Here is a 26919-nt window from a genome sequence, read left to right as displayed (position 1 = left end):
AATCTCTATCTAAACTGGGAAATCAAACCAGCATCTCTCTTTTTTCAGTATTTTGCTGTTTTTTATTAAGTGTTTAAAGTGTTTTCAAGAGCACTATCATTGGTAAAATTTCTTAAAGGTGCTGCTACTCAACAGTTAAGTTAGAGGATAATTCCTTTACAATGAATCTTGTTGTAAATCTAAGTAGTGGTTCAAGACACCAAGTGAAATCACATTGGATAATGCCAAATTTTAATGACAATAATTCAAAGAACACTAATGAACGTGCAAGCACACCGTCATTTCAAATCTTCCCTTGCTATACAGCACTTTTTTGGGCATTTGTAAAGCTGAATGCTTAGTATTCACTCTTCTACTGAAGTCTTAACTAGTAGCTTACACAACTTTCTACATTAGGGCAGTCAACTAGGTGGTGATGGCAAAACAGTGTTTGCAGCCGAAGAATTTGTCAATTTCATTCCAAGAGGAAGTTGGCATAATGTTACACATTAAACCTATTTTTATTTTTATTACATGCAAAGTTATAAAGGAGTGTGAAGAAAACCTACAGATTTAGTACTTTAGATAAAATATTTCTTAAATTTCTATTCCCCTGACAGGTAATAATTACCCCTGCAAACATCCTAACAATCCAAAGAACTCCAGAGAAGGAAAATCCTATTAAATTTGACTTTTAAGCAGCACTAGGCATCTTATAAATGCCATCTTACAAAAAAAGACAACTCCAAGGCTTCTAGCCCGGACATACTGTATTTCCCCTCTTTCCAACATGTGTTTGCATACATGTCTACACGTTTCACAGCATTCTCTACTAAGAGAGCGGCCAGGTCCTGCATGCAGGGGCTCTGACATCTCAAGGCCTCAAAAAGGAGGAATGAGCACAGCATTCTGTCATCTTCAGTGGCCTCTTGGCAGCTACAACCCACAAAGGACTGTGTCCATCATTAAGGCAGCCTAGCATCCATGAAGAACAGTCAAAATATTGTCCTGTGTCTTCCTACTACCCTCAATAGTCTAGGTAAAAAGCTGCCTCCTACTCATTGCACAGCTCTCAGCCAGTCCAAAGAAAGGCCATTTGTTTGCCTTTTTAGACAGTGAATCTTAATACGGTCTCTCTTGTTAATGCTCTTTTACTTCACATTGAAAGATATTACTACTCAGATAACCTCACAATAAATTAACTTCTCTTTTTTTTGTCAGGAGTTTTCTTATAAAAAGTCCCTAATCAAAAGGAGGGAAACCCATGGACTATTTCTCCTCTCCTAAGCAAAAGCCAAGACAACAAAAACAAACACTCAATTTTCTTATCCATATCTATAAATCAATGATTCTCTTAACATGTTTGTTTCTCTAAGTTTTCTTCTTTGGGAAGAACTGATCTTTCCTGGACAACCTAAATGTCAAAAACAAAAGTCACGGACAAGCAAGAAGGTAAGCAGAAAAATCACTCCAGGCACACAAATCCACGTTTTTACTGTCTCTTCAATACAACAGAGATTAAAAGCTTGCCAGCAGCATCATCTTCCAAAAGAGAAGCCACAGAAAATATTTTACCTTTTATAAGGTGCATCTTCTTTCCACACTACAGTTGCATAATTCAGTGAAGCCCAAACTTCACAGGCTATGTGCAGCACACATAAGCTTGTTTACATTGCAAATAAACCATAAATTATGCCACAAAGAGCACTATATAATAATGGAGGCATACTGTCCAGCTGAGCAGGGTTCACACATCTGACACACCCATAAGTGGCTTTACCATCAGAGTATACACCCACCCTAATGTTTGACTGTTCAGTTAAATCAGAAGGCAATATATAACCACTACGAGGTTAGACAAGACTAAGAGGGCTATTGCTTTGGAGATATACGCCAGAAAGTTGGTCAAGATACTTTGCAAAGAATTCAGTAAAGTATTTATTAAGCATTCCACAGGATCTTCCTTTAAAAAAAAGAAGAGGTAATAGGATTTTGTATTGCTATCCATTTTAAAAAAACCCAACTCTTAAGCAAGCATTTTGCAAATCTGGATTTTTCAATGTATTTTATTTCAAGAAAACACTAAGGGGCATGCCCTTAGGGATGAGAAAAATATGTCCAATGACAAGCAGGCTAGTATAGAAGCTGTGGATCAGAGGTATCTGTCACAGCCCCAGTCCAGAGCATCACACATCAGGGTCAGGACAATCAGTTTCCTGTGAGTAGGATTACACTCAGTTCAGCCACAATGTGAGGATACATCACACTGTGACTGAACCAGCAAAGTTCCTTCCAATTTTATATACAATGGGAAATAAACTTGAACCATCAATGTAGAAAAGTACTGAGCATTCCTACTGAAGTTCCAGAAATGCACAGTGAACAAATACCCTTTTTTTTTCTTTTGAAGTCTAAATATATACTAACATTTCTATTTAATAATTTTTCATATGAAGGTACACATAAAAATCTGTTAGACAATTTTGAAGCTGAAAATTATGGATTCGATTCTAAGTTTGTCAAACAGGATTTTGTTTTGAGGTTTTTTTGGTTGATTGTCTTTTGGGGGGGGGGGGAAAGGGGTGGGTTTTTTCTTGTTGGTTTTGCTATTTTTGTTTGGTTGGGTTTTTTTTGTAACTGACTTACCAACTCTGAACAAATAGGAGCACTGTGGTCTATAAACGGGGAGTACCTCTACAAAGGCCCTGGGACTGAAACCTCCTAAGAGACTTCCTCCACCCAAGATACTGCCTCCAGAAGCAGAAAAGACCTCAGACTTCAAACCTGAGCTCTGCTCACCGTTGCCTCCTGGCTGATCTGAGGAGTATGTAAGCTACAAAATGCATCACAGTTGGTTAGGCATTTCTACTGCTTCACATATAAATGTGGTGAGGTTGGTACTAGATGATCTCTAAGGTCCATTCCAATCCCTTAACATCCTATCATTCTGTGATCTTGGAAAATCCAGTCACAAAAAATTTGACCTGAAACCTCACATCTAAGAAGGAAGAAGAGTAAATAAAGGAGAAGAGAGTAAAGCAGTTTTTGCACTCAAGTCATCCACAAACACTGAAAGGTGCTGCTGGGGCTAGCTGGAGTCAGAGAATTTACCTGTAACATTAACAATCAGCATTTACAGATACTTGTCACTAGTTAAACACAGATTTTCTTTGTTTTGGCAAAGAGGTTATCATTTTGGCTTGTGACAACTCCAGAGTTTCAGCTTTGCTTTAGCTAAAGATATCTAATGTACGAACACCTGAAAAAAAGACATAAGCTTTAGTCTCACTGCAAAGGTCTTTGTCTGGTATCTAACCTACAATTCCACCTTTTGGTCCTGGGAACACAGGAAAGAAAAAGGATCACTGTCATCACTCATATCTGTCTACTCAATTTTCACCTTTTTTATAAAAAAGGTGAAAATTGATTAAATTAATCACTTAGCAAGGTGAAGGAGGATTAAAAAGGTCACATATGGACAGTATGAAGTAAGTTACTGCAACCCCCTCAAAGGGCACTTTGATCTGGGAGACCTGGCTTGATTTTCTATGACTATATAGGCACTGATGGTGGTTAACAGAACTTCCAGTTTACCACCATGGACATACAAGTCATGTTGGCTCAATCCAAGGCATTACATGCAAACAATACTACTGGAACACAAAAGATTCCCTTTCTCACCACCATGCAGGAGACAGCTTCAAAAATCCTGGAGCACAAAATTACTTATTACTTTGCTAAATCTTCCTCCAAAGTAGAAAATGAGAGAAGACTGTGGGCCAGAAGAAGTGTGACAGAAACACACAGGGAACTTTCAGCAGTCCTTCATCCATTGTACTTGTGCACCATGAGTCACCATTTGTTGCAAAGCAGTATTTAAGTATCAAATATTGCAATCCACTTTTTTAAAATCTCATGAATACGGAACAGGTAAGACACTGGCCAAAACTACTGGCATCTTATTTTTGTCTCAGTTGTCATTCAGTGGTTCTGCACTGTTTTTTAAGTACAAATGTTTTTAGAGGTGAATTTTATTTCATGTCTCAAACATGCTCCTAGTCAGAAGGCAGCCACTATCCAAGTGATCAGCTAGCAAACACTGTGGTTTAATGAGGAAAAATGGCCTAGCTGGAACATATACTACCTTCAGGCACCAACACCTGTGAAACATGTTCAGAAGTCTGCATTTCCTGATAATTTTATTTAATCTCCTCACTCTCAGAATTTCAGAGCTCAACTGCTCAAATGAGTATCCTCAGTCTTCTGTTATTGGATTAAAAGAAGTGATGAAGAAAGTAACTCTCAAGATTTGTTTCTAGAAATTTGAGAAACTGAATTTAGTAAACAAGTGTGTGAGGAGTTGTAATGTAATAGAACAGGAACACCAAAGATGTAAACACCAGAGCCCGAGAAACAGAGGAACTCGTGATAGCCAACAGTTATTTCAGCATTTCATTCTGAGGATTTGTAACAAGACAACTAGCAACATAAAACCTGAAGCATTAATAAGGAAACTATATCATCTTTGAGAAAATGAGGAAGTACACGGTGTTTAAACAACATGTAACATTCTTCGACTAAGGTATACAACAATTTTTCAGTTAAAACAATTCATCTGTACGTCTAAATTGTTATGTGGGTTAAGAAAATGCAATTTTCTATTCCTTCTATACTTAATCTAACTCTATATAAACAACTATAACAGTTATAAACAAACTATAATAAATATAACCATGGACTACAAAGGACCATTCACTACATGAAATCCTAGTTTATTGTACTGACATTAGCTCAAAGCTTGTTACACCTGTAAAAGGAAAATAAATCAGGAAATCAAAACAGTTTTGTTTCTTTAAATTATTCTAACACTACATACCTTTATAGTCTTAGTTTGAAGTCTCAATCCATTCAGAGTATTGATAGCTTTTTCAGCATCCTTGGGGTCAACATAGTTCACAAAACCATAACCCAAGCTCTGACCTGATTAAAAAGACAAAAGTCATCATTAGTACTGCAGTGTCACAATGAATAGCTAACTATTTAAAACCTACAGACACACACTGAGCAAACATTGCTTATATTGAAGAATAGTACCCACTTCAAAGAACAAAACTGAAAAGGGTCACACTATCTAATACCTAATTTTCCCACTAACATCGGTAGAGTTCAAGTAGCTTCTTCTGTTCTTGTGTTCAACACAGAAATTGTCACATTCAGTTTAATGCAAGACTTAAAAACTGATAAGCAGAGTAGGTTCAGAAGTGTATTATGATCTATCAGACACTAGAGGACGTGCAGAAGCATCAGCTTTAAAGTGACATGAGGAATCTGCTACTCACTAGTAAACGTTTTTATTGAACACAAGAAGTATAGCAGCAAAATTCCAGACTACTGCTTGAAAACGAAGTACATTTCAAAGTCACTCACTGTCAGAATTTGAGCCAAATTAGAAACCAAAAAAACTTACAGATCTTATTCGTACATTACTGTACATTAAAGTAGCCTTTCAGTAACAAGGAGTTTAAAGGCTCGTTTTGCTCCAATATTCAAAACAACAGGTAAAACTATCAGATAAAGAACTAAACATCTGCCAAAGATGCAGTATTATTTTCAGGTTTCTTCAGTGTTGGAAATACAGATGAACATAAAGCCTTTTTATTTAGTTCTTATCTCTGAACAACAGCCCCTTTCTAGCCATTAATTTTGCCTAAGCACTTATTAAACACTTGAGTTTAGCAGCAGCCATCTTTTGACAACTTCAAAACCTGCAGTATACTATCCCTAACTAGCATTCTACTTTAGAAGTACTTTTAGTGTGTAAGAATGCAAATAGGTGGAAGATTTTAACATAGTGAAAAGATATACTTAGCAAGAATCCTTCATTAGCACAAATCTTTCCAGAAACACTCCCATACTCTGGTTTTGTTTGTTGGTTTGAGGTTTTTTGGGTTTTTTAAGACACCAAAACAGGATTTTAAAAAAAATAAGCCATAGGGGAGCATCCAAAATATCTAATTCACAAAATGCTACTTAGAATGATTAGTTTGGGTACAGAACAATACAAAAGGATAAACAACATAACAAAGCACAAATAGCTTATTCATTTATTGTCCAAAAAATATGATGGAACTCATGCTGTATCAAATTCTTGTATGGTATCTATACAGGATGCATTTAACAATATGCAATGCAAAAAAACAACAGGAAATCTTCCACTTAAATACCACTAGAGGGTTTACTAACTAGCCCATTATCAGTGGAATTTACAATTTTGCACCTATTATGCCTACCATGCCACCAAAGGTCAGAGGATACCACCACCCCCCTGCCCTAAACCTACTGCCAATTCTCTCAAATCTCTTCCTCAACACATCTCAGGCAAACAAATTGTCTAGATGGATCTATGAACAGGTTAATACATGCTTGAACAGAGAATGCAAACCCCAACAAGACAGAAGACTGAGCACCTGCTCTAGAGAACCCTGCTCGGAGCAGGAGGTTAGACTCCATGATCTTCATGCCTTCAGCCTCAGCAGTTTGACACGTTTCTCTAACAAACCACATGGAAATACCTAACATCATTTATTTCCGTATTAATTTACAGCTAGATATTGCTAAGTTTTTAATCCTAGAAGCCTTTTTACTTACTAGCTTGATTAGAGTAGAGCAATATCTACACCTGTTACCTCCATCACTCCCACTGTCTCCAGAAACTCTTCCCAGCAGCACCTCCAAAAAACAAGAATCACTCTGTGCATGACTGATTTCAGTGTTATCTCCTAATACAGAAATGCTGATTTCAGGTGTTTGCTATTAATCTCCTGAGGAGCCCTTTTAAATTACAACCTTAAAACATGTTAAAATCTCCAACAGAAAGCTATTTCATGTAGGATGCTTCCAATACAACACTCGCTCATTGCAGATGTAACAGAAAAAGATGGGAAGAAATTATTTCTCCTGTCCCTCTCTGTTGATGTGATCTGCTTTTCATATATAAAAACACCCAGACTGCTGCAGACAAAGAGCTTACCCAGCTGTTATAAAGAATTCAATTCATGACCATTCTTCTGGAGACACTCTACTAGTTAAACTTGGTAAATATTAGGACACTAGCCTAGGAAGGTGCACCAAAATTCCAGTAATTTATTCAGAACAAGTTCTGAAATAATTTATGCAATTTTATTCTATGATTTTAGAATTAAAGAAAACCTTTTACCATGAGAGTGGTGTAACACTGAAACAGGCAACCAGAGGGGGTGTAAAGTCTCCATTTCTGGAGATACTCAAGAGTCTGAATGAACAGAGTCCTGAGCTACCTGCTGAAGGAAAATCTGCTTGAGAAAACAGGAAATTATGAGATTATCTCCAGAAGTTCTTTACACCTTCAGTGAATCTGTGACTGAGATTGTATTTACTCCAGTTTTGTTTTACTTAAGTTATCTAAAATTCAATTCTCTAAATTTCTTATTTATTTAGAAAGGTTAAGAAAATGCAAAACTTCTTAGACATTAAATTTATGCCCGAAGATTAGTGGTTTAATTAGACATTAAACAATAATTGAGAGTCAAAAATCACCTTCTTCACAGCACATTAAAAAATAATGTTGACTTTGAACAAGCAATGCAATTGATTGTAAATCAAACCTGATTTCTGGAATCAGTGTTTGAGGAACCACTCTTACATCTTCCTGCTTATGTTAATCACTTGTTAAGTGCTTTGTCAGTTCATAGACGGATGGCTGGTTTCCAGAAAATTCAGACAAGCATTTAAGAAAATGCAGGAGAAGCAGCTATTCCAAACACCTCCTCAGATATCTCATTCCAAGCTATATCTGACAGGTGGTGTGAAAGTACAAAATGGGTTACAAGGAAGAACTGAGTTTCTAAGTTCTAAGCGAAAAGAACTTCAGTTCAAACTTATTCAAGTACCACTACCACTGTACAAGCTAAAGAGAAGTCTCATCTTACTGTGGATTTCAGACAGAGACCACCACATGCACTCTGCATAAATTTTACTCAGAAGCAACTGGCCAGGGTAACTCAAACCAGTTCTCCTGTGCAGTTTTTCCTCATTCCTCAAGGTCTAAACATTTGCTTACAAGCCAAGACAAGGAGAAGCCAGACTTACACCGAATGAGCCACCACTTAGGATATTTAAGAGGAACTTCATTATTTAATGAATGTAATGACTAGTTGCATTGCCTGACAATAAGGACTGAACTGAACAATGACAGAACTGGACTCTTCCATCTGTGCTTCTTCCACACTGAATTCCATTTGCCAAGACAACAGTGTCCTGAAGAACACACATTTGTCTCCAAGTCTAGTAACACACCTAAAAATAGATTATGTGTCTGAGTCTGCAAAAAAGTGACAGAAGAAAGAAGGTAAATCTTCCACAAGCTACCCACTTTTATGTGTGTCAAAAAGCTGCTTAATCTCCTGCTAAGACAAGGTCAGCTCCAGTAGGCTCTTGCCTCAGCTTTCTGGTTCCAATTTGTGATTAATGACACTGCCTGAAAAAACTTGCATCTCTGTAAGGTAGCTGTCCTGGTGCTCTGATACTATGTGTTTAGGTATTTTGAATAACCAGTTTTGCTTTTTGAGCATCTTCAAAATTAAGGTCTACTCAGCCTTAACACAGACAAGAGACTACCTGTGACATCAGGTCTGTATTTCATAACTCAGATCTGCAAGTAGTATTAAATTTAGATTATCCTAAGTAAAGGAGTTCAAGAGTTTCTGATTTAACTATCAGTTGAGCTTAATCTCCCGGGTAATTCTTGTGGCTACTCTGAAAAGCTGTTTAAAGATGTTTCTGTAAACCTCCTACTAGATTTTATGCTTTTGGCATTACAAATATTAGAAAACGTGGTCCAGAAAAATCCCAACATTTAGCAAAAAGATTGGTAAAAGTCACCTGAATTAGGAAAAGTAAAAATGATGAAATTATCTGGAAGGAATGAGGAAATAAATGGGGAAAAGCAGTCTGACTTGAATTTTTCTTTAAAAAAAAATCTGAAAAACCAAAAGCCACATAGTAGAAGTAATGCATCTCACAAGACTGTAAGACAGCAAAGAAATTAGAACAAAAGTTACGATTTCGAAGTTCACACTGGAAGTTCAGAATTATTAATTATGTTTTATGTAACTGACACTCATAACAAAGTCAAATTCAAGCACAAGTGGCAACAAAATCTTTTCAGTTAGGGATCTCTTTTAACCAAGACATGCTATACCCATTAGTGACTGACAAAAGCTCAGGCCTTTGTGGCCTACAAGAAAAAGTGCAGAAAGCACTATGTTAATCAGCTTAATAGGGGAAACTGTTCCATTTCTATTTCATGTTTTTCAGCTTCATAAACATGACTTGATTGACATGTATGATGATGCAAATTAAAGAGCAATTAATTCGATAATGCCAAGTTGCTTTCTGGCACTACAGTCAATGTATGGAATGGATTTTGAGAGGGAAAGGGCAAAAAGTTATTTCAAACAATTTAATTCCAATCAGTCTAATCAGACTGCTCAAGAGACTGATTGAACATCCAAGTGTACACTAGAAAAGCATAATTGAAGTAATGTACAATTAAAAAACAAGTAATGAATACACTGATTCAGTATTTAGGAAAGGACAGCAGACAGACTTCATAGGCACCTATCACCAAAAGATCAAAGAAGTTTCAAGTTGAAATAAGTAAGTAGGAAATCATAGCTTTGAAAGATGACTTTTTTCAGCATCAAAAATACTCAGGCTAATTCACGATACTTATCAGAGAAGAGCCACAAATAAACTACTTGTATCCTACCCAAGTTGTTTCAAAACTGTTTCCTATAAATCATAAATAAAGCACACGGCTGTAAAAGCTCGAAGAAAGTCCTCTGCTGTCCAATATTCAGAACAAATAGATGCTATCCAGAGAGAAAAAGAGGTCATGTAAAGTAGATGTGATAGAGGTGACACTTATCTATTTTTAATGTTTTGCTTTTAATTAAAGGTAACAGTAACATTCCTTAAAGCAGGACAGAATCATCTCTGAAAGCAAAATAATTGAATCTGGTCAGGGCTGTCAAGGCAAACAAGAAAAGCATCTACATAGAAAGCTGGTGAAAGAAAAGGTTAGGGGAAACATAGGCCCTCTCTGGAACAGGAAGATGACCTGGTTATCAGGTATACAGAAAAATCTGAGGGATACTGAGCAACTTTTCTTTCCTCACAGTCTTCAACAGCAAGTGCTCCACCCACACTGCCCAAGTCATAGAGGGCAAAGAAGGGACTGGAACAATGAAGAACCACTTACTGTGCACAAACATTGGGTTCAAAACCCTCTAAGGAACCTCAAGGTGCACAAGTCCGTAAGACCTGGTCAGATACATCCATTGGTTCCTTGGGAACTGGCAGAGGAAATGGCTAAACCAGTATCCATCATATCTGAGAAGCTGTGGCAGTCTGATGAAGTTGCCACTAACTGGAAAAGTGGAAACATAACCTCCATTTTCATAAAGGGAAATAAATAAAGTAGGGGAACTATATGCTTGTCAGTCTCATCTCTGGGCATGAGATCATGAAACAGATCCTCAAAGGAAAAACAGAGGTGACAACAGGCAACGTGATTTCACTAAAGGCAAATTGTGCCAGACAAATTTGGTGGCGTTCTACAATACGTCTGAAGTGCTGGTGGATGAGGAAAGAGCGACTGATGTCATCTATCTGCAGTTATGCAAAGCATTTGATACTGTCCCACACAACGTTCTTGTCTGTAAGTTGGAGAAACATGGATTCAGTGGTGGCTAAGGAATTGCCTGGATGCTCACAACAAAGAGTTGCAGTCAATGTGTCAATGTTCCAGTGAACACCAAGGACAAACAGCAAGTAGTGTTTGTATGGGGTCAGTATTGGGGCTGGCTGGTTTTACTCTGTCACCAACATGGACAATGGGATCAAGGCACCCTCAGCAAGTTTGCTGACAACAGGGAGCTGCATGGTACCATCAATACACTTGAGGGAAGGGATGCCATTCAGAGGTATCTGGACAGCTTGAAAGGTGCATGCATCTGTGAGAGGACCTCATGAAATTCAACAAGGCCAAGTGCAAGGCCCTGCACCTGGGCTGGGGCAATCCCAAGGACAAACACAAGGTGGGCAGAGAATGGAGGAAGTACAGCCCTGCCAGAGAGGATGCAGGGGTGCTGGTGGGTAAGAGCTGGACATGACCCATCCATGAGCACTCCCAGCCCAGAAAGCCAAACGTGTCCTGGGCTGCATCCAAAGCAGCGTGGGCAGCAGGGCAGGGAGGGGATTCTGCAGCACCTCTCCTGTGAGGATGGGCTAAAGAAACTGGATTCACTCTACCTGGAGAAGAAAAGGCTCCAGAGAGATCTCATAGCACCTTCCATTACTCAAAAGAAGCCTAAAAGAGAACTGGAAAGTGACATTTTACAAGGGCACATAGTGATAAGGACAAGGGGGAACAGCTTTAAACTGGAAGAGGGAAGATTTAGATCAGGTAGAAGAAAGAAATGCTTTACTGTGAATACGGTGAGACACTGAAACAGGTTGCCTAGAGAAACTGGATGCCCCACCCCTAGGAAAGGCTGGTCTAGATGGGGCTTTGAACAATCTGTTCTAGGGGAAAGTGTCCCTGTTTAAGGAAGAAGGGTTAGAACTAGATGATCTTTCAAGTTCTCTTCCAGTGCAAACTACTTTACGTTTCTAAGAGTTCAGTTATCTGAACTGTTCATTTAACATTTAAGTGTTCAATAACTATGTGCTATACATTAAAAGTAAGACTTGAAAGGTAGATGAACACAACTTTTAATCTAACAGCAGTTAAATAAGCCCTTTCAAGGGAGGTGGAGTCCCACACAAATGCACAATGAACGTAACTGCTACCTTTTCAGTAGTCCTGCAACATTTTACAGCACCTGAGAAGAATGGATATTGCTTTCTGCCTAATGCATGATTAGCAGCTGATTAAAACAGCAATGTTATTTCATGACTGATTAAAACATCTTGGTATTCTACTAGGTCTTCTCTGAATGCTTTTTGGGCAGAAAGCTCAACAGGTTTGACCCTAGACATTTCTGGCCTATATAAAGCCTGGTCCTGATGTCACCTGCTGTGCAGCTGTGTACTAAACCTGTGTTATCATGATCTCCCTCTCTTAACAGCTGCTGCTGAATATAATTTTCCTACATGCATATGTGAGAAAGTTGTCTTCCCCGACAGAATCTAGAGCCAGTGCTGTAGAACTTCTTTACTTGAGGAGATGATACCTTTTTCTCCCCCCAGCACTGCTCCATTAGTATACAATGGTATTATTACCAGATAATTAGCAGGCGCTGAAAGGACAGCAACTTCAGCACTAGAAGAGCATCCACTGCTGCATTTCTTCCCACAGCCAACCACCTGCATCATTTCAACATGCACTTTCTACTTGCATGAACTAGAACAGCCTTTTGACAATGCAGCACTGTTCTTTTCAAAGTCTGGGACACCCACCACATGAGGGAGTCCTTGGCTGCTGTTTCCCGTCAGAGCTATGGAATACCCAGTGAAAGGGCTGAGCAAGCTAACTTTTGGAAGCAACTGTTGAATACGTTACCAGAGTACCCAGATAATTCTGCATCTCATCTGAAATTCCTAAACATTACTGTAATGTCTGAAGGTCAAACAAAAATAAATAATTAACAGCATCAGGTAATATTTTTTCCCACAAAAAACAGAGTCAGAACAAGTTCTACAAATCAAGTCAAGCTCTCAAAACCTTTTCATAATGTACTGATCAAGTAAGACTGAAGGAGATCTATGCAGTGTACTGGGGTTCATTTTAAGGAACAAGAAGAGCCGTGGTTTCTCATTAACAGGTAAAAGTAATGAAAGAAAAGCAGCCCAACTAATTGAATCTTACCAATGCTAAATTTTGGAAGAGAAAAAACTGTCATAAATGACCATCCCGATAGGCATATCAAACAGAAAAAAGAACAACAAAGAACCCCAAAACATTTACAATCTCATAAATAATACATCTTCAAATTAATACACACTACTAAGGTATAAAACCATTTTCATGGCCTAATACAAAAACTAAGCACAGACTAATCATACTGTGGAAAATTAGAAGTCTGAATAGTAAGTAACACATTCATACATATCCACAGGACAACCAAAAATTATTGATAAGTATACATTTAAAAACCAGGATTTTTCTACAATAGTCACCATGCCATCATTTCAGACATACCAGGCTATTTCAACTTCTGCAAAAAAAGATCTTATTGCAAAAGACTAAGTTATAGGATTATAACCAGTAAGAACTTCAATATCAGAGAAGAAATGGTAAAAAGCCTATCTTGGGAAAAAACCCCAAATGGGACATACTATTTGCATCAATACTACAGTTAGGAATACAACTCAAAGGTAAATAAAGTCTAGGAACTGAAAAAGCCATTGTCTACAAGTCTATAGAAAGAGAACTCATAGGAATTCCAGAAGACTGAGGACCTTATTTCTTTTTATAGTTTAACTCCAGCTACATACACTGCCTTCAGTGCTTAACTCCTCCAAAAACTGTAATCCAGACCTTGACTGAAAGAGAAAAGTCCTCCTTTCTAGTAAACTTTTGCTTTCAGCCATGCAAATTGTCACTTTACAAGCACTGTTTTCAATAAACTAAATTGTGTTTAACACCATAAACTTCTGTCTCTGTGTATGAAGTCAACTGGCAAAGATACACTAAACTACTGCATGAACAAGCCAGGTTCATGTTTTTGTAATCAGGACCAAGTCAAATTCACAGAAACTTGACATTAGGTTTTATTCTTCCTTTCATCACTCCAAAAGTTGTACAAACTGGTGGAAGAATGCTGTTAAAAGAAACATCCATGACAACATATGAAGACCATATAGAAAACTCTCATTAGATTTCATCTCATGGATTCAGAAGTCTTGCAAGCCTCCTAAAATTTCAGAGTGAAGATGTGTTCCATTACCAGTACACAAAAGCAAAACTGACACTACAGAAAACCCACAGGATTATGTAAAGATCAACCTAAACGCTGCAATTAATAGTCTATGCTGTCCTAAAAGCAAGCCATGGAAAAGATAATATTACTTACTAGACTCCCGCCCAACTTCAGAAGCATGAAAAGTTTACTACAGTTTCAGATATAGGAGTGAGAAGCAGTCAACCCTTTTGTCTGTGTGGATTTGCAATTTAAGAAATCCAAATGCTCTACAATATGCTAGAGTGATCCTGCAGAGTGACAACCCCACAGAGGACTTGTGAGCCGAGATAAAGTATTCAGCTGGTACCAGATCTTTTACAAAAAAGTTGTCTCATCTAAGTCACGACTGTCATCTGTGATTAATGCCATAGAGACTACCACAGTATTTTCTTGACACTGGATAAAGCTAGGAGCACATACTCAGACATACAACTCAATTAATGCAGCACTGTATCTGAAACTCCCTACATGACTGTGGTCTAGCAAGAAGGGCTAAATGAGTAAGTAGAGAATACCACCAACCTTTCTATTTACTCTTAATGTAAGTTACCGTTTAAGTTTCAAACTGTATTTTAGTTTGCATTAAGGCTTGAACTGAATTTTAAAAGCAGCTCAGCAAAATAAGGGAACCTGCATAAATCATTGAGCAATCCCTAATTTAACTGCAGTTTGCTTATAGTTCCAGCAGATGGATTCTATTTACTGAATACACAACTCATCACTGTGCAGGCAAGGCTGAGCAGCTTGTAAGAAAACACCTGTAAACTGTGATCTCTACTAGATTTCAGTATTTGATACTTCAGTGCATTTCTCAGCTATTGCTCTAAATCTGGAATAATGCAAGCTGAAGAATGAATGAAAAGGATCAAGCATTGATCAAAGTATTTGACAGTATATCCTGCCACACAGTAAGTAGATTATGTCTAATCTCAGCCAGGTTCAACTCTTTATTAATTTGGTGCCATCCTCCTGCCTTATAACTTACAGTTCTTCACATGTGAGGAACATCATCATCTGGTGCTTCATCAACACAAGCTTGTTGTTGCTGGGTACAAAAATGATGATGCAGCTCTGGTTCTTCCCTGCAGCATGAGGAGAAAGTTTGTGGTGGGGGTACCATGGATACTAAGCATTATAGGAACTTGATAAAAGATGTTCAGCAAGCCAGAAGAGACACCAGTTGAAGGTTATTAACAGAGATCCATCATATTCAAAGAGAAAATCTTAACACCAGGAAGTGTGGTTGAAAGCAGGGTCTGCATGGAAATGAGCATGCTGTTGCACAAGCAAAAGAAACAGCAATTGCTTATGGACACTACAGGAGGAGGAACACTGAGAATCATGCCCATTATTGCCTTGGATTCAAACATAACCAGCCACAGCCACAAACTACTTGAAATAATAAAAACTGAACTACACACTCAGACTCTTACAAACTAACTTGTCATATTACAAGGAGAAGATCCTTACCACTCTAAGGTGAAAGAATATAATGGAATTTGCCAAACCAAGCACTTTCCTGAAAACTAGCTATACTCTTTAATTTTTACCACTACTAGTAGTAACATATTCCAGGCATCTCAGTTTTGTCTTTTGCAGTCAGTTCACTCCTTGTCAGGAATTCAGCCAGGAGTGATCAGTATTCTGCCTCATTGTATCCACCTAGTCACCTTAAATAAGCAAGTGGATGTAAAGCACTTTATTCTACTCCTGGGGTGTTCCGAAACCTGTGGTAATGTGCTCACCCAAGTAAAAAAACTGGTATGACACTTTGTTATGGTTTAAACCCAGCTGGCAACTAAGAACAAACAGCTACAACTAAAAACACTCCCCCTCATACCAGTGGAAGAAGAGAGCAGAATTTTTAAAAAAGGCTTGCCAGTGAAGACCAGTTTAGAAATTGAAACAAAACACATAACAGTCTAAAAGATAATAAAAAAGGAGAGTTAGCCTAACAAAAACAAGTGATAGACAAAAAAAAAACCTGCTCATCATCCACTGGCTTATATCAAATCCTGCCCCTGAACTGTGAGCAGGTCCCATTTCAGGTAACTCCCCCAGTTTATTAATTATTTGGGTATGAGGTTCTATGGTGTGGAATACATCACTGGCCAGTCCAGGTCCCTGACCTGCCTATGCTCCCAACTCCCGCCCGCTAGCAGAGCACAAAACACTGAACAGTCCTTAACTCAGGGTAAACACTGCTCAGCAACAGCCAAACCATCACTGTGTTATCAACTTTATTTTCATACTGATTCCAAAGCACAGCACTGTACCTACTGCTGAGAACAAAGGAACTCTCTCCTAGCCAAAAATCAGGACACACCTGAACATAAATTTTTTCCCAAACTTCACAGAAACACATCCTACTTTGGAATGGTTGTTTTGCTTTGGTTTTTGTCGAGGTTTTTACCTGCTACTTAAACTCCGTTTTGAAGGACATCCTGAAATGTGCCATGAGCTTAAGTTTGAAAAGTATTTTCCTGCTCTAGGGAACTTTTTTCATAGGTTACTTACCTTGCTTACTTTCTTACTTTCAATCACGTATTTATTTTCTGTTGGCTTTTTTCTGGTCTTTACTGATGAATGAAAACTTGTAAAAAATGATAAATTGTCCTCAAAACATGATTTCTTTCCCTAGTGAAGGTCTTAACTGTCAAATCAAAAATATGTGGTTGAAAGTATGCCCAAGGGCAACTCTTTTTTTCAGTTGTAACAGCTGTAATTAACAAACAAGAACAACTAGTCCTCTGCAATACTAAATAGCTGGAAAAATTTCTCTTTGCAGTTGCTAAATGAACTTAGGAAAAAAATATGCTGAGAAAAGCTAAGTTTTCATGATTTGAAACTGAAGTATGTCTCCATAACAACACAGTAAACACAGTAACACAGTAAAATTCTTCCATAAGTAAGCTTTTTTAGTTTAGAAGGTGGTGGGGAAGAGTGGGGAACTGAAACAATCAATGCATCTTAGTACAGATGCAAATCCTCATAACCATTGTGCAGCATTATTAGGCTCCAAGTGCATTTCAAAAAGAGCTTTCGTTTAACACGCACAAAGCCATAGCTACCAGAAGGACTATGAAAAAACCTATCTACAATAGATCCAGAAACTTAGAAGATGGGAAAGAATTCAGACTACAAATCCCCTTCTGTTTCAGTAAATTCTGCTAAATGCCGCAAATAAGCAAAGGTAAAGACAAAGTAATTGCAACAGCTGGTCAACAGTAAAGAAATTTTGAAGATGATACAGCTGTGTCCTTAGTACCTGTGGGAATTAGTAGACTTACAAAAAAATATTAAAGAAATCCTAAAATGAAATACAAGATCTGAGCCCTCTCATTTTCACTTTACTATAGATTAAAGTACTAGTTCACTAAAACCACAGGCTTGTATAGTTGTTTTCTGTGACATTCTACAGCTTTCTATTTCCACTCTGACTTGACATACTCCAGGAAAAAAAATTCCATAGAGAACAGTATAAGCCCTTTTCTGCAGCTGTACACAGAAAACCACAATGGCAGTCTGGCAAATTTTCACAGTAAGAGCTGCCAGTTGAAGTACCATGATTAAAGAAAACACAATGTAGATATACATATATTTTACAGAAAACAAACACATGCAGCTAGAAAGTTCCTTGAATGTATTTCAAGGTCTTGTCTCTGTAACACAATATATTAACTGCTTCAATACCTAACGGACCAACCATGAACCTGTTAGAACCATCTGCAGCTTGAAGTCTTATTACTCACCTCTCAGCTTGTGGAGGCTGAGGAAAAACCTAGTTTTTGTAGGGATACTCAGATCCTTAATATACACATGACATCCTTGGAGTGAGAGAGCTTCTAGGTGTGCAGGTCAGTTACATCACTACCCAAACTGAGTCAGATACCACTGAAACATACCTTCCTTATTATACATACAGAGCTCTAATCTCACAAAGGTAGGTAGTTTCAGTTACCCTGGAAAACAGTTACACTGCAATAAAAACTTCAGTTTATGACAAGTCTCTTTCACACACTAGCTTCTACTACAATTAACATTTATTCAAACAGCTGGCCTAGGATCACTAAGCTGCAACAGCAACATGTACCTACAGACACATGAAAGAGTAAACAGTGTAAGACCCACCAAACTGGCAGCCTGGGACTCCCAGTGTGGAAGCAAAGAGCACTACTTCAGCTAAAAGCACAAAAGATAGTCCACATTATTACAGACCAATGCCAGTTTGGCAACCACTGACAAGTGTGAATGGTAATCTGTTTGCAGAAAAGTGCAAGATGATTGCAATATACATTATCTCCATCAAAAGGCACAGTGTTTACTGAAAAGCAGAGTGATCTAGCAATCTGAAAGGTTCCTAATTATATTTAGTCATATAAAAAGAGTTAAAGTTTTAAAACATCAAGTTATTGTGTATGCTATATACTGAAATGAATTAATCAATTCAGGTTAATATATGAATGAATAATAATTTTTAAACCAGCTTGTTTCCACGAAGTTGTACTATGAGTGAATCTCTGGCAAGTTCAGTCAAACAGGTCTTTTCTACCTCTTTTACTTGTAAAAACAACACCTGTGAACTTCTGAAAAGTCAAAACAGTGTTGTGCTTGCATAACAGTGAAAATGGAAGTACAAAGACAGTTAGTTAAGTGCTGTCTTGAGTAACACAAGGTAAAATAATTTCCTTCATCCTCACCTGTTTACATGACTCATTTCCAGGAGACATGTGACGTGCAATAAATTATGCTGTTTACTATGAAAAGGTACAGTAAATGCTGCTAAATACTTCTTAGTAATATTAAATAGGAATCAGAAGCATCAAACACCACAGAATTGCCTGGGTTGGAAGGAACCTTAAAGACCATTTAATTACAACCCCATAGCAGATTTAAGACATTAGCTGTGCTCTGGATCCACACGTACGGCTTGCTTGAAAGTTAACTCTTTCAGGATTAACCCTGCAGGATGGTACTTCAAGCATCCAAGCTAGCTAAGTAAACCAATGCTCTCCTGCTGTACTTTTCTCCAACATGCACACAAAGTTAAAAATCACTTTATTAAAGTATGTGCTATAACTCACCATGTACCATGGCCACAGCAGAAACTGCATTTTAACAGCTGCAGAGTTCAAAACATAAACTTGAAAATCGAAAAGGTGATTTTAAGATCAACCCTCCTTTTTCCCAGAAGATCTATGCTTCAAGTCTTGAGCAAGATGCTCCAGAGAGCAGTCAGTCACCACACATAAATATATATAAATTCATATAAATAGAAATTTGCCTCCAATCCCATTTAGTTTCTCTTCTTAATTTCACATCTTAGGCAAGTTTTGCACAACATTCTACTGGCAAGACACAGTCTTCCAGGCAGCACTTTTTGTTCACAACCCTCCCTTAATCAGAAATTGTCAGGCTGACAAAAACTCATTTCAGCACATCATTTAGCAGCAGCTAGCAAGTACCCCTGCGTACCACACACTCAGCACACCACAAAAGAGCAGGCAGCTTCAACTAGTTCTTCCTTTAGCTGCCAAATTACTCTCCCAGCCAAGTACACAAAACCTTGCAAGAACATCTGATGCCTTAGTGATATAAGACTGCAAACAACTAACACATTAGGAATAAAGGCTAACAAGAAAAAAGAGCTGGGGACTTCAACAAAAATTGCAAGCCTCTCTTGGAAAACATGACGAGGTTGTGGTCTGTTCATTCATGTGGTCCTCTCTGTATCAGGCACTTGCACTGTATGAGCAAGTACCTGAAATTCCAGCTACTCATTGCCTTACCGTGCTCAAAAATTTATTTTTTTTTTTGTCATGGGAATGCTTAAAACTTTCTACACCATAAACAAAGTAACTTTGAACACTAAGCCCCTCCACAGATATGCCAGACTGTCTTCCTCTTGCTTCTTCTGGGACATAAAAAGGAAAAACTACTTTGTAGGTAGGACCCACCCACTTTGCCTGCTACCTTATCTTCAAGGCAGTAAGAAGCCTCAAATTAAAGCACAACCATATTTTTTTCCCCCATCTTCCTGTAAGTTTAGTTTAGATGCCCTAAAATTAGACTTCCATTAAGGGAAGTAAAAGATTTAGAGTTGAAGAGAAAGCTAAGACTGCTCAGAGCAACAATGACAAGAGACATGAAAGAAACTGGCAGCCCAGGCTCAACTGAGATCACTTTCCAAGTCAGGAGTTTTAGAAATGCAGTAGCACTGACAAGGCATAAGAGTTTTCTGTCCTTGCCATACATGAACATTTACAATGTTATGATAGAAGGAGTGACCATACAGAGCTTAACAAGTTTCACACGTTCTAGATTCAAGCAGCCAGTCAGATAACACACTTTGTATTGCTTCCGCTGAGGACGCATGCAGGTTCTCCCTTGATTACCAAAAAATTGCTGTACAAGTCACAGCAAGTGTAAGAGTCATCTCTAAGAGATCAGTGTTTCAGCCATGCTCAGCTAAAACAGGCCACTTGCCCTTCAGAAAAGAAAATCCTTCTCCAAGTCATGGCCTCAAGTGTTTTGGCTGATTATAATTCAGCATTGTGACAAGCGTTTCCTATGACTCTGCACTAGAGGAGACTAAGTGTTCAACAACCAAAGATTTGGCAGATCAAAGTCCCTCCTCATACTGCACAGAATTGAGACAGGTATTACCACTGTGAACAACACAAGCTCTGTCTGACAACATCATGTCCAACTCTATATATTTGTTTCTATATCTACGACCAACTCAGAATCCTTGGAATTTATTACCATGGAACTTCAATGAAGACTGAGAACACGCATGAGAACTAAAACCCTGTATAAACTTCAGTTACAAACATATTGACAGTTGCTTCGACAATTTTACGGAATTTTTCTAGAACAGCGGTTCTAGACATCTGAATTGTGTGCTGCATTTTACACCTTCACTTTGTGCAACACAGGAATGAGAGAATACTTCAAATTACCTAAGAAATGATTATCTTCAAGAGGAAAAGATGAAATCTACAAAATTAAGCAGGATATCTTGTTAGCTTTAGTCTTAATGAAAGAGATAGAAATGTGATCCTTCCTTCACATGAGTATCCATCACACTGTACTGTAGACTAGACTTCAGTACTCTGGATTGTACTTTAGACTGCAGAAGTCTGCGAAATTTTTAAAGGTGTCACGTAAGGTGTTCACTTGAAAAATTTTACTCTGTGAGCCTATAATATCGACCATAAAGAAACACCACCACAATATGACAGAGTTGCCAGCCACAAGACAAACTGGAATCCAGGTATTTTTGAAAAAGATGTGTATGATTTTCAGACTTTTAACCAACATGTAAGCTCCACAGTAAGGCAGCTGGATCAAGTTTTGAAAAAATGCCATGTAACAGTGATCTGCAGGCATGTCCCTAAAGTGGAGTTACTCTTTATCTTCAAGCAGAGATGACAGAAGGTAGCAGGAACTGATGAAATCTTCAAGTGCAGAGCACGTGTCTCCTTGTACTGAAGGTAATAGTATTGCCAGAGCTTCACAGCTCATACACAATTCACAAGTCTGTGAACGGGAAATACAGTCTCAGGCTAGCTCCCTAAGCATACCCTGCCTCACTTTCCAGCCACAACAAGAAGGCATGCTAAACTGCAAAAGAAATCCATTTATTAGTAGTAGTAGTTCAAATACAGTTAAGGAGACAGGAAAACCAGACCTATTCACGAGCAGGTTCTCTTTTGAAGAAAATAAGTTGTGAATTTTGTGAGCATATGATTGTTTTAATAAGAGAACAGTTACAGGAGCTTTCAAGGCAAGAAAACAAATATTTTCCCAAATTTAAGACATCTGAGTTAACTACTTTTTGAAATTAAGGAGTCTATATTCCCTGAATTTCTGTTTAGCTAACAATGCCACAAGCATGACTGAAAACTGGGAGATTATTCCACCATATGAAAATTAAGCATTAATCTTCCACATGTAAAACTGAAATTGTACTAAAGACAGTGTGGATTAAAACAATGCAGTCATTTTTTTTTAAGGAGACTGCAGTCACATTTTTACCTATATTCATGTTTCAAAAAAGTACGTCTATAAAATGGTTATCACACTACACTATCTTTCCTTTAAAGTGCTAGCTACTGCTGTTTCCTGCATTTTTTCAAAATCTGATAAATCCATCTATCTTGCTTAAGTAGAAAGCATGTGCTCTTTAAAGTGCTCGACCAGGGCAGCTCCAGTAATTAAATTTCACCCCATTTTATTCTCCTCCCCTAACATTTGGAGTATTTTTAGCTTATTTCTTGTAACTATATATGCTTAACATTAGACTACATAAAATTTTATCATTACATGATAAATGTTACCTCTGCTGCCTTTTAAATATGTAGAAGCACTTAAATTAAACAGCTATCTAAAGCGGCTGACTGGAATTCAGTTATGTCGCTTTGTTGAGACCTGGGTCTCCTACCTATTGTACAACCACAATTAACTTAAGTGGTAGTTTTGCAACTTGTATTGACATACATCTGCATTAGTCAAAGGCACTGTAAGAGTTAACACAGACTCTAAAATATCTAGGCACAATGACTCATTCCTGACAGATTCTCTGGTTAGCAAGTGAAGATAAAGTGACATTCATGACCCACTTATCACATGCTGTTGTCAGTGGGATTCTCACAAGGAGAGACTCTTGTTCAGCACCCTTTAGAATCTTCAATACTACCAACATTAAACTTATTTATCACCAGTGAAACAACAAAACAGCAATCAGCTATTTTAATTCTTACTGGTAAGACCTGAAATAGTTTTCCACTAATACACAAACTTCACTTCAGCTACTAACGTTGCCCAACAAAGTTTCGCCCATGAAGTGCATGCTTGGAGATGACCATCAGGAACCTTCACAGATCAGCTTTGACCCTTATTCACAAGTAAATCCCTAGCTAAAAATCAATAACATTATCAGGACTTGGACTTCAAACTGCTCACGTGAAATTCGTAAGTGAACTCCAGGGTACCTCGTTCCCCTCAAATAGGTTTTCCAGAGGGAAAAAGCCAAGGAAGTCCTTCAAGTTCAGTTCCTCTCAATCCTGAAGTGTGCAGACAGCTTCAAGGACATGGGGCACTTTCACCTCTAGTGAGAGATGTCCCTGTCCATGGCATTGGAATTTGGAATCAGATAATTAAAGTGCCATCCAACTGAAGCCACTCTGTGATTCTACAACAATGCAAATGCACTTCAGCCTTGCAGATGTGTTCACAGTGTGAGTACTGAATAATACAGTAAGAGACAACTTGGTTTAAATCCACCAGATATTAATGAGTAATTGGGTCAAGATACAGTGGCTGGTCATGATCTCTCTGAGTTAACACATGGCACTGGCAACCCAGTGATTCCAGCAGGAGTAACTCTGACTCTCAGGACAGGACTGTGCTTTCTAACCAGGCACAGCTGCAGAGATCACAGCTCATGCACGGCCCCAGTGGATGCCCTTTGAGGTATACAAGTTGATCTCTGTCCCAGTGATCTGTGGGCTGTGGTTACTTCCTCCCTGTTGATGGCCTTGCCCACCAGTGACAGTGGCCATGAAGTGAAACACACTTTTGGACATCGAGCTTGCAGGATGGTACCACTCTAAGACAAGGATAGGACTGGACTGGCCCATCTGTGTTGCCACCAAACTCCAGTCTGTTTGCAAACTAGCAGGCACAGAGTGGTGAAGACAAGCCATTACATACCTCAGTGAGACCAGAAGTATAGAAGTGTATTTCAATTTCTATGCTACCATAAACTTAGCATTTAAAGATACTGACCAAGTAACTAGGGTTCATGACAGCTCATTTCAGGACAAAAAAATTATTACATTTTAATAGAGGAATTAAACCAATAAAAGTCTGAAATGCATGCCATTATCTCTTCCTTTACAGAACCTGGTAACAATCCTTGTTCTGAATTTAGAAGGAAAAGCAAAATTTGCTTTTCAAAACTCACTGAAGAAAATCTGAAAATTAGTAAGGATAGGACTGAAAGTTGAGAGCTTTCTCCTCAGCATCTACAAACACAAAGTTATCTTGCTGGAGCAAGATAAATCAGAATTATTGCTCCCAATGCAATACCGTATTTCTCAATCTCACTATACTAAAACCTTTTGGAACAAGACATTTTGGCTGGCCGTTGAAACTATATCTCAAAGCTGGGGAGCTGCTCTCTAGTAAGTAGAAAAGCTACATATTTCCAAAAATTTCAACTCTGGAGTTCTGCGCTACTGAGAATGTAATTTCAATTCAGGATCCTTCTCAGGCATCACTTCATGCTGTATAGAAAACATCACACCTTGAAACAAGAGGTCTGCAATTAAGGCCAGCTCCATTCCCAGGTACAGAAGCACACCAGTGCTTCTCCAATTTAGAACATCAGGCTCATCCTGTAAGGATGTGGACAATTTGAACATCGATCATGAAGACCTTGAGGGTTACTTCTGTGGGCCTGAAGTAGCCTCTGAAGTAATTTCTAAGCAACTTTGGTAAGGAATGCTAAATATGTGGGATATGCAAGACAGAGATAAACTGCCTTTGAAAAGCCATCCCACTAACTGATGAAGTACCAGTTACATCTTTCCACTCCCAGAACAAGAGGTCAGGAAAGGACCTTTTGTTTCAAAGCACTGAAATCACTACCTACAGAGAAAACAGTCTTGTTTTCTCCATCAACCAGACTTTACCCGAAGACAGTAAACTGTGACATCAGCCCCATCTAGTTTCTTTAGTATACCCAAGAATATTCAGTAATCTTCAAACTGACAAGCAAAGACTGTTTTAAAGTTTGGTCAGGCCAGATCAACTAAAAGCAGTGATTTCAAAATCCTAGATTACCATGCTGAAGGAGGGTGCTTCACAGATTTACCTATTCCACTACCTAATGTCTTAAGAACACTGTCATCTGCTGTGGGAAGATTTGCTGGTAATTAGAGCCATAGGGGAAACAAACAATATTCAGCCAATGGAAGTAGGCCACAGACTGGTCAATAAGAAGGAAGCTAAAGAGCATAAACTGATTGAAGTGTGCATCCTAAAGAAACTGCTCAAGTGCTGCAATTCAAAAGCAGCTTTACACCTGTAAAGTAAGATAATCTGCCCTTTTTCCAAGGTACAAGCTTCATTACCTGCATCCCTGAAAAGAAGGAGCTTTGCATCAACAAGTGCTAAAGTCTAACTTCAATGAGGATGAATCAAAATTCAAGAAAACTTTGTAAAAATATCTGCTTTTCCACAGAAAGATGTGACTCTTTGTTCCTAATACCCTGAAGCCCAGGTTTAAGTGTCTTGATAGCATTTATAGCATGAAAACTAACCTAAATGAAATGCAAATAAATAAACTTAATTTTGAGGTATATAACTTTAAAAAATATTAATGTAAGTTCCTTCTGACCAGCACCATCAGCACTGATTCCTTCTGCCTTTATTCCATTACTTAAGAGAGTTGCAGAATACCTTCTCCGAGTTTGCTGCTTGGAAAAATGAAAAGAAAGAAAAAAACTCCCAAACCAACATACCTGTTATTTTGTCCCTGACAAGCTTGCAGGATTCTATCTCCCCAATGCTGCCAAAAAGACTCTTCAGTTCCTCTTGTGTCATGTTTTGTGGAAGGTAGTTGACTATTAAATTGGTCTTGCTGTCTTCTGTGTTCCCAGAATCAACTGGTGATGAGCAATTGTTTATAGTGGCTGAACCATGGGCTGTGTTATTACAAGTTGGTCCATTAGACAGTTGTGTTTCCATGGCAGCAATTACCTGCTGAAAAGAAACAGAAAACAAGAACCATCAAAATTCATATTTCAGTTATCAACAGAAAACAAGAACCTAAAAGACCTATCACTACGCAGAAATAGTACTGCCAAGCCCATATACTGCCTCTACATGCAAGAAAAAATGCTCAAACAAACACCCGTACAGAAGGGCATTAAACTATTAGTAAAGACAATACTTTAAAACCTTGCAAGCAAATAAACTGTATCTTCTACAAGCTCACTAAATGAAATCGGCACTCAAAGCTTAGTTTCCATCCTCTGCCATTCCCTCCATTTAGGGGAATCAAAGCCTTTCTATTATTGAAGTTACCAAACAAAACTAGCTTGTTGCAAGAGAAATCCCTTCAACTTTCAAAACTTAAAACTGGTTACTGAAATAACATGAAATGCAGCTTTTAAAGAAGTAGCATTTGACTATTTTCAAAGAGAGGCAGGTATTAACTGTATTCAAAGAATACTTCTCATGAGAAATAGCAAAGATCAAGATTAGTACTTTTAAGAGATATTCAGAGGACATATGAATGTGCTAGAATGGAAAATATACTCTTCCTTGACAACACCCATGACAAATTTCTGTTATCACTGGTTGGAATCAGGTTTCTAAATGCTTTTATTTGACAAAACTGACAGCTTCTCATTCGTATTTCTTTTCTTGCCTGAACTCTAAGAACAGTTAAATTTGACTCTTGAACTTAATTTGCTTTTAGACCACTCCAGAGTTACTGTGTCTGGAAAACCACAGAACAGATTCTCCTAGAACCTAAGGCAGATGGAGAACAGGAAGTGGCCTGAGACAGACAACACAGCCTCACCAAAGGCAAACTCCTGTTTGACCAGTCAAGTGGTCTGTGATAAAGTGACTCCAACAGTGGACAAGGGAAGGGCTACAGATGTCATTTATCTGGACTTCTATAAAGCCTTTGACACAATCCCCTACAAAATCTTTATCGCTAAAATGGAGAATATTTATGGGTGGATTAATAGCTGGATAAGAAAGCGATTGGAGAGTTGCATCCAGAGGTGGTGGTCAAGAGGTCAGAGTCTCAACAGACATCAGTGACAAGTGGTGTCCCTCAGGGGTCCATACTGGGACCAGAGTTATTCCAAGTCTTCATTAACAACAGACAAATGGATCGAGTGCACCCCCT

At 38.2% G+C, this 26919-nt stretch overlaps 1 protein-coding gene across 15 annotated transcripts in view; it reads right to left on the bottom strand.

Annotated features, from left to right (window-relative positions):
* ELAVL2 (ELAV like RNA binding protein 2) overlaps window positions 1-26919 on the bottom strand; it is an 88244-nt gene that overhangs the window by 18189 nt on the left and 43136 nt on the right. For 10 of the 15 annotated variants that reach the window (XM_088155813.1, XM_088155819.1, XM_088155822.1 and 7 more), the window contains 2 exons: window positions 25517-25757; window positions 4856-4959 (listed from right to left, as the gene is read on the bottom strand). In XM_088155813.1, coding sequence (XP_088011939.1) covers window positions 4856-4959; window positions 25517-25757 — 345 coding nt within the window. The remainder of the gene's footprint in view (window positions 1-4855; window positions 4960-25516; window positions 25758-26919) is intronic. The other 5 variants (XM_088155816.1, XM_088155820.1, XM_088155815.1 and 2 more) reach the window with 1 other exon arrangement.

Source organism: Sturnus vulgaris, chromosome Z, assembly GCF_052056855.1.
Source record: "Sturnus vulgaris isolate bStuVul1 chromosome Z, bStuVul1.hap1, whole genome shotgun sequence".
NCBI classification, from domain to species: domain Eukaryota; kingdom Metazoa; phylum Chordata; class Aves; order Passeriformes; family Sturnidae; genus Sturnus; species Sturnus vulgaris.
The sequence above is the reverse complement of the archived record's forward strand: the minus strand, read 5'-3'. Positions and strand labels throughout refer to the sequence as shown.